Source organism: Beta vulgaris, chromosome 5 (genome assembly GCF_026745355.1).
Source record: "Beta vulgaris subsp. vulgaris cultivar EL10 chromosome 5, EL10.2, whole genome shotgun sequence".
NCBI lineage: Eukaryota > Viridiplantae > Streptophyta > Magnoliopsida > Caryophyllales > Amaranthaceae > Beta > Beta vulgaris.
In genome coordinates this window covers 864,264-881,823 of record NC_079206.1, presented here as the reverse complement: position 1 = coordinate 881,823, position 17,560 = coordinate 864,264, and the positions used below count along the sequence as shown (strand labels likewise).

At 34.6% G+C, this 17,560-nt stretch overlaps 3 protein-coding genes across 5 annotated transcripts; all 3 read left to right on the top strand.

Moving 5' to 3' along the window:
- The first annotated feature begins 2,566 nt into the window (after window positions 1-2,566).
- On the top strand, window positions 2,567-4,069 carry LOC125497962 (MLP-like protein 28). The gene is made up of 3 exons (XM_048645700.2): window positions 2,567-2,677; window positions 3,513-3,525; window positions 3,673-4,069. Exons 1-3 carry the CDS (start codon window positions 2,567-2,569, stop codon window positions 3,867-3,869), a joined length of 321 nt encoding a protein of 106 aa, XP_048501657.1. The 3' UTR covers window positions 3,870-4,069.
- Window positions 4,070-6,467: 2,398 nt separating this feature from the next.
- Window positions 6,468-8,804, top strand: LOC104892046 (probable inorganic phosphate transporter 1-4). Its single transcript, XM_048645263.2, has 2 exons — window positions 6,468-7,244; window positions 7,968-8,804. The coding sequence occupies exons 1-2, from the start codon at window positions 6,468-6,470 to the stop codon at window positions 8,802-8,804; spliced, it is 1,614 nt and encodes a 537-aa protein (XP_048501220.2).
- A 2,375-nt stretch (window positions 8,805-11,179) lies between these two features.
- On the top strand, window positions 11,180-17,249 carry LOC125497649 (uncharacterized). Of its 3 annotated transcripts, none has more exons than XM_057394855.1 (5): window positions 11,180-11,569; window positions 13,516-13,692; window positions 13,950-14,093; window positions 14,824-15,394; window positions 15,773-17,249. In XM_057394855.1, exons 2-5 carry the CDS (start codon window positions 13,660-13,662, stop codon window positions 16,930-16,932), a joined length of 1,908 nt encoding a protein of 635 aa, XP_057250838.1. In that variant the 5' UTR covers window positions 11,180-11,569; window positions 13,516-13,659; the 3' UTR covers window positions 16,933-17,249. The 3 variants fall into 3 exon arrangements, with proteins under 3 accessions (XP_057250838.1, XP_057250839.1, XP_057250840.1); XM_057394856.1 differs by having other exon boundaries at window positions 13,847-14,093; XM_057394857.1 differs by lacking the exon at window positions 13,950-14,093 and having other exon boundaries at window positions 11,181-11,569.
- Window positions 17,250-17,560: the final 311 nt, after the last annotated feature.

The following is a 17,560-nucleotide window of genomic DNA, read 5'->3' as shown; positions in this document are numbered from 1 at the left end:
AAATAATTCAGAGTAGCAATAATCGCAAAACTCAAAGATCTCAGCAACAAACTCAACTCATATACTGATATTTAACAATTAATAATTATTCATAATACTCCCTCCGTTTCCTAAAGATCTTCCCACTTATTGTTCCTACAGATACCAAGGAAAATCAAAAGTTGTGTGGGGCATGGTGTGAGTAAAGTAGGAGAGAGAAAGGGGTTAAGATAAATAAACAAATAAAAAGGGGTTAAAGTAGGAGAGAGAATGGGAGTAAAATTGAATTAATAATGTAATGGTGGACTATATGATAGTGACATGAGAGGGTAAATAGGGAAATTTGTTTTGCCAAATAAGGAATAAAGCAAAAGAGGGAAGATCTTTTGGAAACACCCTTAAACGGAAAGAGGGAAGATCTTTAGAAAACGGAGGGAGTAAGTGATAATAATTCATAATATCTAATTATTAAATATTAATTATTAAATATTAGATATTAATAATATCTTCAAAGAGCCACTTATCATGCCATAAGCAAAGGAGTCAGCATCAGACAACGAGAAGAGTTGGTGAATGTTCTTAACATGAGGCAGGTGACCAGACATGAAAAATACCTTGGTATCCCTTCTATCTCAGGACGGTCGAAAAAACTTATATTTGACTCTCTTTTAGATAGAATTTGGAAGAAACTCCAAGGCTGGAAAGAAAAGCTACTTTCAAGAGCGGGGAAGGAAGTTCTATTGAAATCTGTTATTCAGGCAATTCCAACTTATCTTATGGGAGTCTATAAGCTCCCCACCACCGTTATTCAGAAGATTCACTCTGCTATGGCTCGCTTTTGGTGGGGAAGTTCTGCAACTCATAGGAAGATTCACTGGAAGAATTGGGAGTCGATGTGTACTCTAAAATGTTTGGGTGGCATGGGATTTAAGGATCTAAAAGTTTTCAATGATGCTCTTCTGGGGCGTCAAGCATGGAGATTAGTTCGTGAGCCACACTCTCTACTTGCAAAGGTGATGAAAGCAAAATATTACCCAAATGGTGATTTTCTGGGGGCATCTCTTGGCCACTCTTTTAGTTACTCTTGGAGTAGCATTTGGAGCTCGAAAGCCCTTCTAAAAGAAGGTGTGGTTTGGCGAGTTGGAAATGGTTCGCAGATTAATTTGTGGGATGACCCATGGGTGGTGGATGAGGAAGGTAGGTATCTCACTAGTGCCCGAACCGAGCAGTTTACTTGGGTAAGTGATTTGATCGACTTCGAACGCAAGGAATGGAATGTAGAAGTTGTGGAAGCGAATTTTAATGACAGAGATGTTAGGTGTATACTGGGAACTCCCCTTAGCTCTCTTGATATGAAGGACGAAATTACTTGGGCTTTCACGAAAGACGCTTGCTATTCAGTGAAAACGGCGTATATGATTGGGAAGGGGGGAAACCTAGATAATTTCCACCAAGCTTGGATCGATATTTGGGGTTTGAATGTGAGTCCAAAAGTTAAACATTTTTTATGGCGCTGCTGCACTTCTACTCTCCCTGTTCGTGATTTGCTGAAACATCGCCACATGGTGGATGACAACTTGTGTCCACGTGGCTGCGGGCTTGTTGAAACGCAGGAACACGCACTTTTTGCTTGTCCTTACCTATTGACTGTGTGGAAAGATTGTGGGGTTGATGAATTGAGGCTGCATTCCCTTAATCTCACCATGTGTGAAAGTGTGATGCAGTGGCAGAGGTTTGATGTCAAACTACGTGTCAAAGCCGCCTACCTAGCATGGGGTATTTGGAGTGATAGAAATTCTATTTTTTTTAATCAAACACCTACACCTTTCTCGGTCCTGCTGGCCCGTGTTGACAGATGGGTGGATGAAGCAGGAGCTTATCTCCAGCAAATATATCGGGTGGGTGTGAATTCCCCTCTTGGAAGCCCACGCATATGGATTCCTCCCCCAGTTGGTGTTGTAAAAATAAATGCTGATGCATCCCTTGCTGTAGATGGATGGATTGGTCTCGGCGTCGTGGCTCGTGATTCTGGTGGGAATGTCCTCCTTGCAGCGTCTCGACGGGTCAGACCCCATTGGTCAGTGGAAGTGGCTGAAGCGAAGGCTTTAGAAATGGCTGTGCATCTGGGGACTCGCTATGGGTTTCACCATCTTATTGTGGAATCGGATTGTCAAGCCGTGATAAAACGTCTATCCAAGCATGCTGTTTATCTTTCTGATTTAGACATTGTCCTCCATAATATTTTGTTTCTCTCCTCTAGTCTGTCTTCAGTAGTTTGGTCACATGTTAAACGTGACGGCAATTCTGTTGCTCATAATCTAGCTAAGTTCATCCCTTTTGGAGTTGAACAAATCTGGGAGAACCATGCTCCAATGGAGGTGGCTCCTTATGTTTTGATGGATTCTTTATCTATGGAGTAACAAGTGCATGCTTTTCCCCTCAAAAAAAAAAAAAGTTAATATCTTGACCGTTTCCTACTTTCCATGCAATGCTGTTTTTATAAATCTCCCAACCTATTCCAAATGTAAGAGCCTCTAATTAGCTTAATTCCATTGAGAATTTTTGAGGGTTTCAATAACCAAAAAAAATGGGTGTTTTTAGGGAGGATGGAAGCAAACCTCATGATGTGTGCAACATCACACCTCACAGAGTTCAAGGTTGTGGAGTGCATGAGGGTGAATTTGGCCAATCTGGCTCTGTGCTTTTCTGAAATTACATTACACCTTTGGTAAATTATTTATGGTTGCAATTTTATGATTCATTGATAAAATCAATTTCATAGGAAGTAATTTTAAGGCCATGGATTAGTATAGATTCGTATGTAATGTAAGTGATACATCTAAGAAGGTAAAAGTGAAAATAAAAACAGCGATAATTAGATTATAGTTTTGGTCGAATATTTTTTTAGTTTTAGATCAAAATCGTTCTACACTACTTTCACTGTCATTTTGTATATGTAATAGTTATTGAGAAAATAAGCACTCATCCAATGTATAGATTTGGTGCAACAAATATAGAGCTCCATTAATCAATTATTCACATAGGTTTGTAGATTCTTTCTTTCAAAAAGTTCCGTCATATTCAACTTATTAATAAAATTACAAAAGTACCTAATAAACTATTTCATAAGATATTGTTTATCCTATTTTAGTACTCTCTTTGGGTAATAAATGCATATTTTAACTTTAATATCTTCGTCAAAAAAAAAAAAAAAAAAAAACTTTAATATCTTCATTTTCACCGTACTTTCATACAATATGATGGTCTCGGTTCATAAATAATCCACTCTATTATTCCCTCCATCTCAAAATATAAGGCATTAAGGCACGTATGATGTTCGAGGTCGAACTTTGACCGTTAATTGTTCTCAATATATGTTGATAGAAAATTTAAAAAAAATAATGTTATTGTACTATTTTTCAAGACGAATCTAATGATATAATTGTTATAATTTTTATTTATCATTTTATGAGAGATATTTGGGTCAAAGTAAATGTTAGTAAAACGTGACTGTCTTATATTTTGAAATGCAGGGAGTACTCATTTGTGAAAAATCAACATACATACTTGGTGTAAATGCCTTTTTTTAAAATATATCTTTGGTGCGTGTAAATGCCATTTTTTTTTAAATATATCAAGGGTTTAATCAATATGTTTTAAAATCGAAATGTGTTTGCTTTTACATTATTTCAGATGGGAAAGAATGTACATCCAAGGTGATCGTTGAAGCTAAAGATGATGAGAAGTTAGTAAGATTCACACACATTGAAGGATTTCTTGTAGAAGAGTATAAAAGTTTCGTGGTAACTCTTCAAGTGACAAACAAGGATGATGAAATTACTGCAGTAACCAACACATGCTTAGATCAACTGGTAAGGGAGTTGTTCTAGCTTAACCAGATGTCTTGGGTTCGAGCCCTGGGAACGCAGCAGTGTATGTTGGGAGAGCTTTCCCTCCAATTGGGGCCTGACCCGGCTCGAATCCGGATTAGTCGGATCCAAAAATGGATTTCGGAAACCGGATGGGTTCACAAAAAAAAAAAAATTACTGCAGTAAAGTGGACTTCTGAGTTTGAGAAGTTTGACGACTATGGGCCTTACCCAACTAAACTTGTTGACTTTATGATTGAAACTACAAGGGAAATTGAGGCCCATCATCTCAAAGAATGATGTCTTCTGAAGGAGGAAATTGAAAATGCTCTAATCATTTATTTATTTCACTGAATATAGGGTTGAATATATCAACGCGTGTGTGCTTTGTAAGTTTGTATTATTGGTGTGTTACGTAAGATGATTGGGCTCATTTGAGAATTGATACGAGGTGTGAAATTATGCCACTACAACACTACCTCAACCTCGTATAGTCATATTGTTGGCATGTTGTTTTATGTGCAAGTTATGGTACTTTTCCTTAGCTTGTCGAATACTATATTTAAATTATTTGTATTTATCGACTGATAAGTGTCTGCAATATTATAAGAGCACAAGTAAAAAGAAAAAAATTCCTACTTTGATGACTTGCGTTTAATTAATATTTTACTTTGGTAGTTTGATGGATGGAAGATTTTTAGTTAATTTCAATGTTGGAATTGATGGATCAAATCTATATAAATATATTAAAAGGCGTGCATAAACAAGAGAGTTTCAGTTCATGTAATTTATGTATGATAAAAAAAAAATTAGAAATTGCATAATTTAGGGTTCAATTTAGGGTCTTAACCACTAGATTAAGTTGTATTTAGTGTTATTATTATAAAGTATTGTATTAATAAATGAAATATTTTCTTACCAGGGGCATAATTCGGGCCTAATAACTAGTTTAAGGCTAAAATTAGTGAGAAGGGCACAAACTCTAGATTAAGGTTCGACCTAACAATAATTATCTCGAAGATTTAATAACAAACCCTACTCAAAGAAAAATTAAACATAAATATCCTCCTAATATAATAGAACTACTTGTAACCTTATCTTCATTTCAAAATGCACAAAAAATTCAGATTATTAACAAAATCAAAATACGTTTGAGTTTTAATTAAAATTTGAAATGTTAAAAAAAATGATAATACTTATCTATCATAATCTTCAACTAATAAGATTATATTAAAACGTAATAATAGGAAAGAACAAAACTGACGGCTGACGCCTCAATATAAATCCTAATAATCCTCAGTCTCCCTCTAATTTGCACTTGATAGTTCTTCTACCTTTCTATTCGTCATTGTATGCACAGGTTAGCTTCTAACTAATACTCGCCTTGTTTTCGAAAGTTCTTCCTACTTTGATCAATTTCTTCGTATAAAAAGATTTCAAACGGGAACAACTAAAGAAACCGAAGGAGTACTATGCTTGAATTTATTCTTTCTACACATTACACAAGAAAGGCAGAATTTATGTTCTTAACTTGAATTAAATATCGTTTATATTCTGTGTTACTATCAGTATTAGTCAATAAAAAATATTCCATTTTGAATTTTGGAGTACTAATTGTTAATTCTGCGACATATTCACGTAAAGTGCAGTTGCATGCAATGAAATTTCTTTTTATTTTGTCAACTCAAGTTTATTTTATTTTCTGTTTATGGGGAGAGGTAAATCACTAAATTGTGTGAGGTTTAATAATTTACCTACCTTAGTCTAGATTCTTGGAAGTTTATGATGAATGATAATAAACCCAGTAAATTCTAGATAAAAATTACAGAATTTTTATATGTAGAACAAAAAAAATTAGTTAGTGGAAATCTCTTGTTATATTGGCCCTATTGATGAGTGTATTTATTTAATTTGTTTGCGAGGTTTATTTTTTTCATTGGCATATTATGAGAGATAGTACTTTTTAGGCTTTGATATAAGATCTTTAGCTAAGAGAATGATATTTAATGTCTTTAATTAAAATGATGTTGTGTTTTCAGCATAGTTGATCTAGTTGCATCTTGTGTTTTATATATGGAGTTCTTTTCTACTCGTATGATAATGTGTCATTTTACTTATTTTTTCATTTAGGGCATGTTCTCCTCGGCATAAAACAGCTGAACTAAATTAAATTGTGTGAACTGAAATGAATAGTGATATGTGAGAGTAAAAGTAGTGTCCAAAGCTGAACTGAATTGAATTGAACTGAAAAAAATCTGGGGAGAACATAGCCCTTAATCGATAGGCTATAAGGACATTTTGGTCATGTTCATACATCATGGTGTACAATGCTAATTTTTTTATGTGTTAACTAATTAACCGCCATGAAAGATGTGTGATTGATTCATGTTTACGCCACTCCTTATTGTATTTCTTTTTTGATACAGAAAAACTAGCACATTCACTCTATCCCCATCTCTTATTATCATCCCAAATCCTGCAATTCTAATTCCAATGATCAAGAGCTTGTTCTTCCCAACTTATTTTCAGTTCAATTCAATTCAGTTCAGTTTCTGATATGGTGTTTCTGTTTTCTTAATTTCCTTTGTTTCAGGTGTGACATAAGACACCTAAAAGAAAATGGCACAAGAACAGCTGAAAGTGCTAAATGCACTAGATGTTGCAAAGACACAATGGTACCATTTCACTGCAATTATTGTTGCTGGAATGGGATTCTTCACTGATGCATATGATCTCTTTAGCATTTCCTTAGTCACAAAACTTCTTGGCCGCATATATTACACTGAGCCTGGTTCACTTAAGCCAGGGACTTTACCTCCCAATGTCTCAGCTGCTGTTAACGGCGTTGCATTCTGTGGGACTCTCATGGGGCAGCTCTTCTTTGGGTGGCTCGGGGACAAACTGGGTCGAAAGAAGGTCTATGGTATGACACTAATGATGATGGTCTTATGCTCCTTTGCTTCAGGTCTTTCATTTGGGCATGATGCTAAGGGTGTCATGATAACTCTTTGTTTCTTTCGATTTTGGCTTGGATTTGGGATTGGAGGAGACTACCCACTTTCTGCCACCATCATGTCTGAATACTCCAACAAGAAAACTCGTGGAGCCTTCATTGCCGCGGTTTTTGCTATGCAAGGATTTGGAAACTTGACTGGTGGTATATTTGCTCTTATAGTATCAAGTGCCTTTAAGTCTGCATACCCTGCTCCTGCTTATGAGAACAATGCAGCTGCCTCAATGGTACCACAGGCTGACTATGTGTGGAGGATCATTCTAATGTTTGGTGCTATTCCTGCTCTGCTAACTTACTACTGGCGTGCCAAGATGCCTGAAACTGCTCGTTACACTGCACTTGTTGCCAAAAATACTGGACAGGCCGCCTCTGATATGTCTAAGGTAATACAGGGGCTATTCATTCCTTTATACTATGTTACTCGAACTTCTCATTTTTTTTACTGTCAATGTCTAACAGTCTGATAAATCGAGTCTTCTTATCCTATGTTCTTGTAGGATGATTGTTGTGACATTTGTATGCTTTCAGCAATTTGAGTAGTCTAGCATAATGCAGAAGACAAAAAAGTTCAAACTTAAGAAGAGAAAAGTAATTTTGTGGTGCTTAAGTATAGTGCAACTCTGAATTCTGGTCTTTAGCACTTAGCAGTAGCAAAATTTTCTCTTTAAGGTTTATGGTTTAAGAAAATTGAGATAATTGCTGGAATGAATGATTTAGGATTCGAAATTTGCGTTCTTACTTCGTTCTTGAAGATTGGCTATCAATATATCTATTCTATATCTATTCTATCTAGGTAAGAATCATATACTAGTTTTTTTCTTCTAATCTGATAGTTGCCAAATGCCAATACACATCTTTTCTCTTAATTCTTTCAACTGTTTTGTATTGTTGTGATGAAAATTTTATAAACATTGAAAAGGGAACACAACTTTGCTGTCTCGTACAAATAGTCATTGTTTTGCTAGTAAATCTATTATCACTTAAACATTGTCAGTGTAAAAATTGTAAATTGCACTTTGATTTTTCCTGTTGCAATAGGTTTCAACTTTCAAGTGCTTGTAACAGGTTTCAGTATGCTTATTTTTCTTTGGTTTTGTTGTTCAAAGGTATTACAAGTTGAGATCAAAGAGGACCAAGAAAAGGCAGCAGAAGTAGAAGAAAGGAGCAAGAAGCAATTTGGTTTATTGTCTAAGCAATTCTTGAAACGACACGGTCTTCACTTGCTTGGAACTGCCACATGCTGGTTCTTACTAGACATTGCATTCTACAGCAACAATCTCTTCCAAAAGGACATATTTAGCGCGGTAGGTTGGCTACCAAAAGCTCAGACAATGAGTGCTCTTCAAGAGGTCTACATGGTAGCTCGAGCACAAACCTTAGTGTCTCTATGTGGGACTGTTCCAGGGTACTGGTTCACAGTAGCCTTCATCGATGTCGTGGGTCGTTTCATTATTCAATTGATGGGATTTTTCCTTATGACAGTCTTCATGTTTGGACTTGCTATCCCTTACAACTATTGGACTACCCCTGGGAACCACATTGGGTTTGTAGTCATGTATGCTTTCACCTTCTTTTTTGCTAACTTTGGTCCCAATGCTACCACTTTTGTGGTGCCGCAGAGATCTTCCAGTCGTTTCAGGTCCACTTGCCATGGGATATCGTCTGCTGCAGGGAAAGCCGGTGCCATTATTGGAGCATTCGGGTTCTTGTACTTGGCACAGCCTACTGATCCAAGTAAGGCTGATGCTGGATATCCTGCAGGTATTGGAGTTAGGAATGCACTTATGATATTGGGTGGAATTTGTGGACTTGGATTCTTCTTTACTTTCCTTGTTCCTGAAGCTAATGGAAAATCCTTGGAAGAAATGTCTGGTGAGAATGAGGATGATGAAGTTGAAGAGTATCAATTGTCTGGGATTGATAATAGACCCGTTCTAGTTTGAGAAATTGAGAGCATCTTTTCTTTATACTCTTGATATCAGCTTTATATATGCACGCGATGCGTGCGAAATTGTAATTGGAATTAAATTAGTTGAGTAAGGTTCTAATGCTAGGAAAAGTGTTGCACGTTGTAGTGGTTTTATATTATAAATAAGCACTTTTAGGCTGTGCTATTGCTAGGTGATTGTTATTAATTCTTGAATTTTGCTTTAAACAAGGGAGTTCTGGTTTACCAATTAAGTGACATTTTCCTTTTTAGTTGCAAGTGTCATATGTTATTATTTGTTAAATTAATGTTTGTTTTTCTCGATTATTCTTGGAGTGTAAATTTTTAGAAAATGATTATTTTTTCGAATCAAATATCCAAGATGATAAGAGTGAAAATAGGTACTAGTTACGATTAAGTCCAACATTTCAGACCCAAAACTTACAAATATTATCATACACCCAACTGCATCATTAATATAGTTAGTTGGTCTTGTAAGAGACCGTCTACTTATAATTTAAAAGTAGGCGCGGCCCAAGCCCAATATTAAGAAGAATAGATATTTCTTAATATGTGACTACTTAATCTATTTTGTGACCATTTTAATTATTTAGTGACCAGTTTAATCTATTCATTAGTAAATTCTTTAATTATTTAGTGACTGATTTAATCCTTTAGTGACTAGCTTATCATTTTGTAAGATTGACGAACTATTTTTAAAAATTGTTTGTTCTAATTCGAAATTCAAAGGGAAATAAAAGAGGAAAAGAGAATGGAGTAGGATGGTGCAAGATACCTAAAAATAGTGTTAGGTTAGAGAGAAATTGAATGGGCTTCTTAAGAGAACGTAGGTTTGCATGGTCTAATTTTATATTAAAATTAGACCGTCTATTATAATAATTTGTGTAATATAGTACACTCAACGTTAATATTTTTACTCATTACTCATTTGAATGATATGTATGAAAAAAAGAGTTTCAAACAAGTAAAAATTAATCTTAAATTATACACATGATACATCTTGGTATATGATGAACGAACTCCCTAAAATCGGCTCGAGTTCTAGATGAGGGTGGATATTTACTATATCCGGTTCTTATTTTGGGCTGACCCACTTGTGAAAATAAAAATGGGTCCTTTATAACGTGCTTTTTTGCATTGAAACTGTCCCAACAAATTCTGACTGGCCCTCCTTTTGCAACAGAAATCTGAAACTACACAAAATAAAAAAATGAAAAATATAATAGTTAGTACTATAATAATCCTAGTCTGTTTTGGTAAGAAGAGGAGAGAGAAAGAGAAAAGAAGAGGAATCCCAACGACTGATGAATGAGAGAGAGAGAAAAAGAGTGAAAGAGACACCCTACTTATTATATTTAGATTTTAATATAATATAATTGCCCTACTTTTTTTTTTATCAAGAGAGATAATATAATATCCCTACTAGCTACTCGCTTATTCCTTCCGTTTCATAATATAGTGTGTGTTTATTTTTATAAAGGTCAAACTTTTTAATCTTTGACCAAATATTCTCATGAACATATTAAAAAAACATATTCATGTACAATTTTGTTATGTTTGTGTACTCTCATAATATCAACTTTATAGTTTTTGTCCCAAATTGCTTTTAACTTTCATGTTTTTACGAAAAACTACCTTATAAAAAATTATCGTCCCAAACTACTTTACTTTTATCATTTTGTTGTTGAAAGCTACCTTATGCCGGTTTCTGGCGTTGGCTTTTGTTTTTTTTCGATTTTTTAATGTCACGTTATATCACTTGACCTCTTTAAATCCTTTTTTAATTTCCCCACCGTAATTTCCCCATTTTTTGTTTGCACGTGCTCTCTTTCACATATCTATGTGACACTTTGTACCACCAATTTACCGTTAAATTACTTTTCTAATTTAACTAAAATTGAAACAATCACCCTCTTCCATTTTCACAAGCGTATTTTTTTTCACACAATTTTGAATTTAAAAAGCAAAAGTCAACGCCGGAAAACCGACATAAGATAGCTGTCAGCAACAAAATTGTAAAATAAGGCAGTTTAGGACGATAACTTTTTTTATAAAGTAATTTCTCGCAAAAACTTGAAAATTAAAAGTAGTTTGGGACGAAAAATCCTTCTTATTAATACGTAATTAAAGATACTGAAAATCAAAAATATATCTTGAAAACCATATAAAAAGCAAACTTAACACTATATTATGTAAAGAAAGGAATATTAGTCAGTACCACAAGATAAATTCGATTCAAAACCTACACATATCTCGAACACTCGAAATAATACTCCACTAAACTACCCCTCTTTCGAATATAACTAGCCTATGTTTCTCTCTCCTCAAAGGCTCAAATCACATACTACTAATACTATAGTATAGAAAACCAAAAAGAAAGAAAGGCGATATTGATGCTACTTCTTTTTTGAGTTTTTTCTCTCTCTCTTCAACTACATTAAACTTTCTCTCTCCTCTCTCTTTCTTCTCCTCTCTCAATTCTAATCAGAGAATTATCTGATTCCCATTAATTCTCCTTAACCTCCTCTTTCTTGTCTTCTTAACCTTTATTCCTTTTTTTTTGTTTCATTTTGCAAGGATTATAAACAAGATTATTATCATTATTATTACATATATTTGTATATCATAATAATAATAATAATAATTATAATTATATTATTATTATTGCGATATTTTTGGAAGCATTCAACATCATTGTTTAGTTGCTTCTGACCTCCACACTTGTTCTTCTTCTTCCTTTCGTACATCTTTGAGATCCTGGTACTTTCTTTTCTCTTTTTCTTTTTTAATATCTTCTGTGCTTTCATTATATTTAATTCTTTTTTTTTTCATTTTAATTCATGTATATACTAAGTATAGTTTTAATATGATTATCGTTTTTGGGATGCTCACATTTGTGGGGTTGTTTGTCTGAGTTTTTTTTTTTTGGTTTACGTTGCTTTATTTTCTACCAGTCTTATATGCACACGATGCGTCCGAAAACATACAAAATTGTTCATGTTTTTATTTGTTTAATTAAAGCAGGTGCTTAATTTTTTTATTTTTTTTATGTCCTACATGTATTGCTTTATGTGATTAATACTCCATTATTAAGGAGTATTATTGAATATAATTAAAGTGTTTTGGGATTAATTACTTAATTAGTTATATGGAGTACTACTATATATGGGAGAATACTACATAGTTCATACAATATGAATAGAGAATTATATATTATTTTTATTATTCTTAAGTTGGATTCCGCTGTTTATTTTGTTTATCTCTAGTGGATAGATTACCCGATAAAGTTTTTTTTTTAGGGATATATGTTGGGTTATAATCAAGAAAGATTTTATAGGTATATGTTCCTTGGAAAAATCTAGTTTAGGACCCCCAAATTTATTGTGTAACGAACTAAAATCTTTGGCTTTTTAAGATTACTATTAAGTAGTATTATAATGCATAATATATATATTTGTGTGGATGTATTGGATTTCCAAACTCTATTAGATTTGATGTATTGGGAATGTGGGATATAATTGTAGTTATATTTGAAAATGGTAACTGCAAATGCATTTTTTTTTTTTTTGCTTTGCTTAAGTGAATGAAAATTCGAGTTCGTGGATCAATGTAGTTATCTTGATTGGTTGAAATTTTGATTCTTAAGCAGAAAATGTGATAATGTGGTATGCAGTAGATTTGTGTTTGGAAGAGACAGAGTATTGGTAGAATTGTTGATTTTACAAATCACATACAGTTAAGATTATGTAGAAACTATTGAAATGTTGGGTAATTGTGTAAGGTGTTCTAGTAGACAACATTTGTGGGTCCCTTGTGTTGTTGCTCATTATCGATTGGATTGAACCTCGTTGATACTATCATGTACTCTATAAACTTGAGCTGCCCTTCTTTCTCCCTTACAGATACATTTCTCTAGATTACTTAGATTAAGGCCAAGGATCAGTACGCGTATGGGGGTAGATAGGGGTGGATAGTGGACATGCCATCTTTATAGAGGTTGTATATTGTATGAAGCATATCATGTCATATATAGGTGTTTAAGTATGATCGCGTTGTTTTTGCGGCCACGTCATGGCTTGATCGTAGTCATTTGGTCGTGCTTGTTCCAACGCACAGGATGAAAAATCATTGTTACCTGTAATCTTATCTGGGCATCTAATTTTACAAGTTTTTTTAACCTGTCATTTACATATTGGGTAAAAGGATTGTTGGATTGATGCCTTTAGAAACTGAAATAGATTGTTATATCCTTTTGTTGCTTATGGTTTGTTAGGATAGAATCATAGAATGCAACAAATGAAATAGATTGTTATATTGTCATTGATTTCATACCAATTAGTGAACAAAAATTGATCAAATGCTCTTTCAGTGGTTATGTGCAAACTTTTCTTTACATCACAGTCAGGTTTAGACTACCTAGCTAAATTTTCAACCGATTACTTCAGCTCCTTATTCTCAGTAATATTTGGCAGGAAATCTTTGGCCATTGCAATTAAGACACAAACCTTTGACCCTGATTTTCATCTTGTCTTTTTTATGTCATTATTGGCAAGGGATCACTGAGTAGTAAATGCATATGTTACTACATCTATAATTTTTTTTGCCTTTCTTTTGTTATATATAGCCAATCTATATCACTAGTAGTGCAACTTCAATATTTTCTTCTCCTGCTGAGATATCCTTCTGAAAGGGTGTTTGCTATGCAGGAATGGGAGGTGCGGAGTCAAGTGCAAGAGTGAGTGATCTCTTTCACTGATTTCCTCAAGGGTAAAATCCTTGGCCGAGATCACCTTGATCTGAATTGTGCTCACAGCTCTGCAGATTCATTTAAGGAGACATTAAAGCAGACAATGCTCATTCAAGAGCTTGTTTTTAGGAGACAGGTATAATTACTGTTCACAACTCTTATTAAGTACTTTGCTTTCTATAGTTATATACTTTAGGTTCTTACATCCAGCAATATCTTGGTAGATTCATAAATATATTAAGTAAAAATCTTGTGTAATTTTATTGATGTGGTTCAAGGTTCTGTCACAGGATCTGGTTGTCCCCAAAAATACAGGAAGTGTCATCCTGTACTTTTGTGCAAATATGAGCATCCAGTCAACCTGTGACTCATTTGCCACTATTTTGTCTTCAGGTCAATGAACTTCATCAACTCTACAGAGTACAAATAAGTATGATGGAGGAATTTAAACAAAAGGATTTAGAAAATTACAATTTGCATAAACGAGGCATGAGTCCAGTCACTGTAAACCTGAACGATGAATTAAAATGTTCGATGGTGAGTTCGAACTTTGAAGCTGTCTTCTATACTGTGTCCCTTCGTCTAGCTGGAAGTGTCACTTTCTCCTTTTCTGTTTTTGGTCCTTTAGTTCATCTCTTGTTGGAGGGTTGTGGATGGGTCATATCTATGTGTTGTTGGTGCGGTGGTGTTTGCGGATCCTTGAGCACAAATCGTAGGTAGTCACTTTGGAACATTCACCAATAACGAATATATTTTGAACACGGAAAAGCTGAATTTCTATGTTCAAAAATTTTGTTGTATGTAAAACAAATATTATTTATGTTGAAAAACAAACTTTTACAACCTCCAAGATGTTTACCTATATGTTTTTAATAGTTTATCTATATGTTTATAATAGTTTCCTTGTGTATGTTCAATATAATTTGCCTCCATATACTACTATAAAAGCATATGGAGGTATCATGTAAAGAACACGTAGATATAGAAAAGATTGTGTTCTAAACCTTTTGAAAATATTTATGTATATGCTAAACAAACATGAAGGTTTTTTGATAGAGAACGTGATAATACAAAAAAAATAAATTATTGCATCATGGTCCCGGGTGCATGAAATAAAGGGGTGAAGCCATGGAGGATTGGCGATAAATCTATCAATGTCTTCTTTATGCAGTGATTTTTCTGGATCTGCGAGCTTGTAACAATGTAATAATGTTTTTTGCATTGTTCTTAACTTGTTGTATGATAGTCTTAAATTAATGTTTTGCAGGCTGAACTCGCGCAATCTGAAAATGTCTATTTGCATTACGAGTTACAGCAAGAGCCGCATGTCTTTACAAAGAAGCCTCTTGATCTCCAACTTTCAGCTGATGAGTTCATTAGCCAATGCGTTGATAATTTCTCCGGAAAGGGGGAAGTTATAGGTTGTTCGAAAGAATCCATTGTATACAAGAATTCTTCTCAAGATAAAGCAATTTTTTATCAGAATAATCTGAACCTATCTTTGAGCATCAGAGAAGGTGTTAGCAAGAAGTATGGAGAACAAAGCTCTTGGAAGGGAAAGAAAACATTTTCAACCCCATTTGGCATCATTGATCTCGAAGATGCAAATCAAAGATTTACAAACTATGAAGCAAATCTCGGGTTTAATTATGATTCTGCTGCTCCTAAATCTTGTTCGAAAGATGAGCACAAGTTAGACCACTTCTTGAAAAGTGGCAAGCAGAATTTAGAAAGCTTTCCTCAAAGTGGCATCAAAGATGGCTCTTATGGAACTACACTGAGTATATCCCCTGTTGATACCGGACCAAGCTCTCAGAGAAAATCACTATGTGATTCAGGTATTCTTTTGAGTGGGGGTATACCTCTTTGTCTATGTATGACAATTTTTCATAAAGTAAGAAACTTATGTTTTTATTAGCCCTTCTTCCGATATCGGTTTTTTACAATTTGACTGGACATATTTGCCAACGTCCAATATTGACCATTGATATCTTTAAGCATCCACATAGAAGTATCATATAAAGTCGATATATTGAAAATATACATTGAGACTAATCTAACAATATTTTTATCATAACATTTGTTATTTATGTATTAGTAAAAAATGTGGTCAAAGAAGTTTAAACTTTAAACTAATATGGGATAGAGGAGTGTATTATCTGTGTGGAACTGGTCACTGCTCAGAGCTCAGATTGTCAATTTGCTCAAATGTGCAGGATCAAACGCGCACCACAGAAAATTATTGGCTGCTAATCTTTTGGAGAATCAAAAACCACCTACTTGTAAAGTGTTTTTGGACCTTAATACAGTTTTACTTGAAGACCCATCACATTCTTCACATGATCATTCAGTTGTGGTCAATTCATCAATAACTAGTTCATCACCTGAGTTAGAAAAGGTTCATCTCAAGTCCAATGTAGCCTCTTCTGTCAGGCCAACTTCCTGTCGAGAAGCAAATATGAATCAGGTCACAGAAATGCATGATATTCATCGAGAAAAAGATGTGTATCTCAGAGGAAACCAGGGAGAAAAGAGCAGTAAGGATGGAAAACTTAAAGGAGACGTAGCCCATGCCAGCTTTGTAGATCTTGATTCTGATACCTCCGAGGAGCTTTGCAGTAGTAGATCTGACTCAAAAATTTCAAGTGTGGGGTCCTCAACAAAGATCTTAAATGGTCTTTCATGTGAGATGGATCTGGTTAATGTGGTTAGAGCGGAAGCAAACTTAGTGAAGGGTGTAGAATCTTTTGAACAGCCACATTACTGCAAGTTGTCTAACTCTTCTGAATCAGAATGCATGATCTTTCACCATTCAAGTAGCACAAAAACCATGCAGTCTGGTGTTCAATGTGATGATATTAACTTCTCTATATCTCATCCGAAAGAGCATGACCAAAGATCTTCTGACACTACAGAATCGAATATTCAGTGCGTCACTCTAAAAGAACCAGAAGTTGATGGAACAGTTCAATCAGCAGCTGAACTACTTCTGCAATTGAAGAATTTACAGATTGAAGAAGACAACCAGCCTCAGTGTAGTTCAGAATCTTATGAGGCAATGGTACTAAAGGCAGAAGAGTGCAGCCCTGATAATTACTGTGTTTCCTCAAACGCATTTCTGGTGGATCAATCTGACAAGAAGGATATCAGATATAAGCTGAAAAGAGGAACCCGGATGAAAGACTTTCAGAAAGACATACTCCCGAGCTTATCCACCTTATCTAGGCATGAGATTCAAGAAGATATTAACATTCTGGAAGGTGTTATAAGATCACGAGAATATAAAAGGATGAGGGCAAAGATGGGCGACGGAGGAAGTGATTGGTGTAGATCAACAAGGAGTAAGAGGTCAAAAGTAAGAAGACATTATGTTTAAAGTGAGAAACTGTTTAAGTTGTCAAGGACACAGCCACACAGCCACACAGCCATACAGCCACACAGGTTCTGATTATTGACAGAGCTTATATTTAGGCTAAGTGGATTTGAAAATAATATACCCCTTTAAGGTTTCAACTCATATATATATATATATATATATACTATAAAAGACCATGTATTCAAGTTTGTAGCGCGTAATTTAGCACATCTCTGTAGAGAATCTATCAAATAGAAGTAGTATTTAGGTGGAATATTGAGCAAAATTGTCATTAATTTCATATTGATTGCCTTGAAAGAAATTAGTAGTTCAATTTACGATGTTGTTGATAATTGATGTTTGCATGCTTTTTTGAGCAATTTGTCACCAACAATATGAATTTCACATATGAACCAAATATGGACGTTTGCTCTTGCACTTGGACCAAGAAAAAGATAGAGAATAAGAGTAAACATAAGCCAAAATATTTGCATAAAAAAGAAGAAGAGGGAGTGATAATTTTATCCCACAGTAACGACAATATCCATTTTCGATATGATCACCCTAAAGTACATAGATTTGAACTCATAAGCTCTTGCTTTTCGTATCAAACGGTCTGAAACAACCAAGTCATACTTGAACCTGGGAG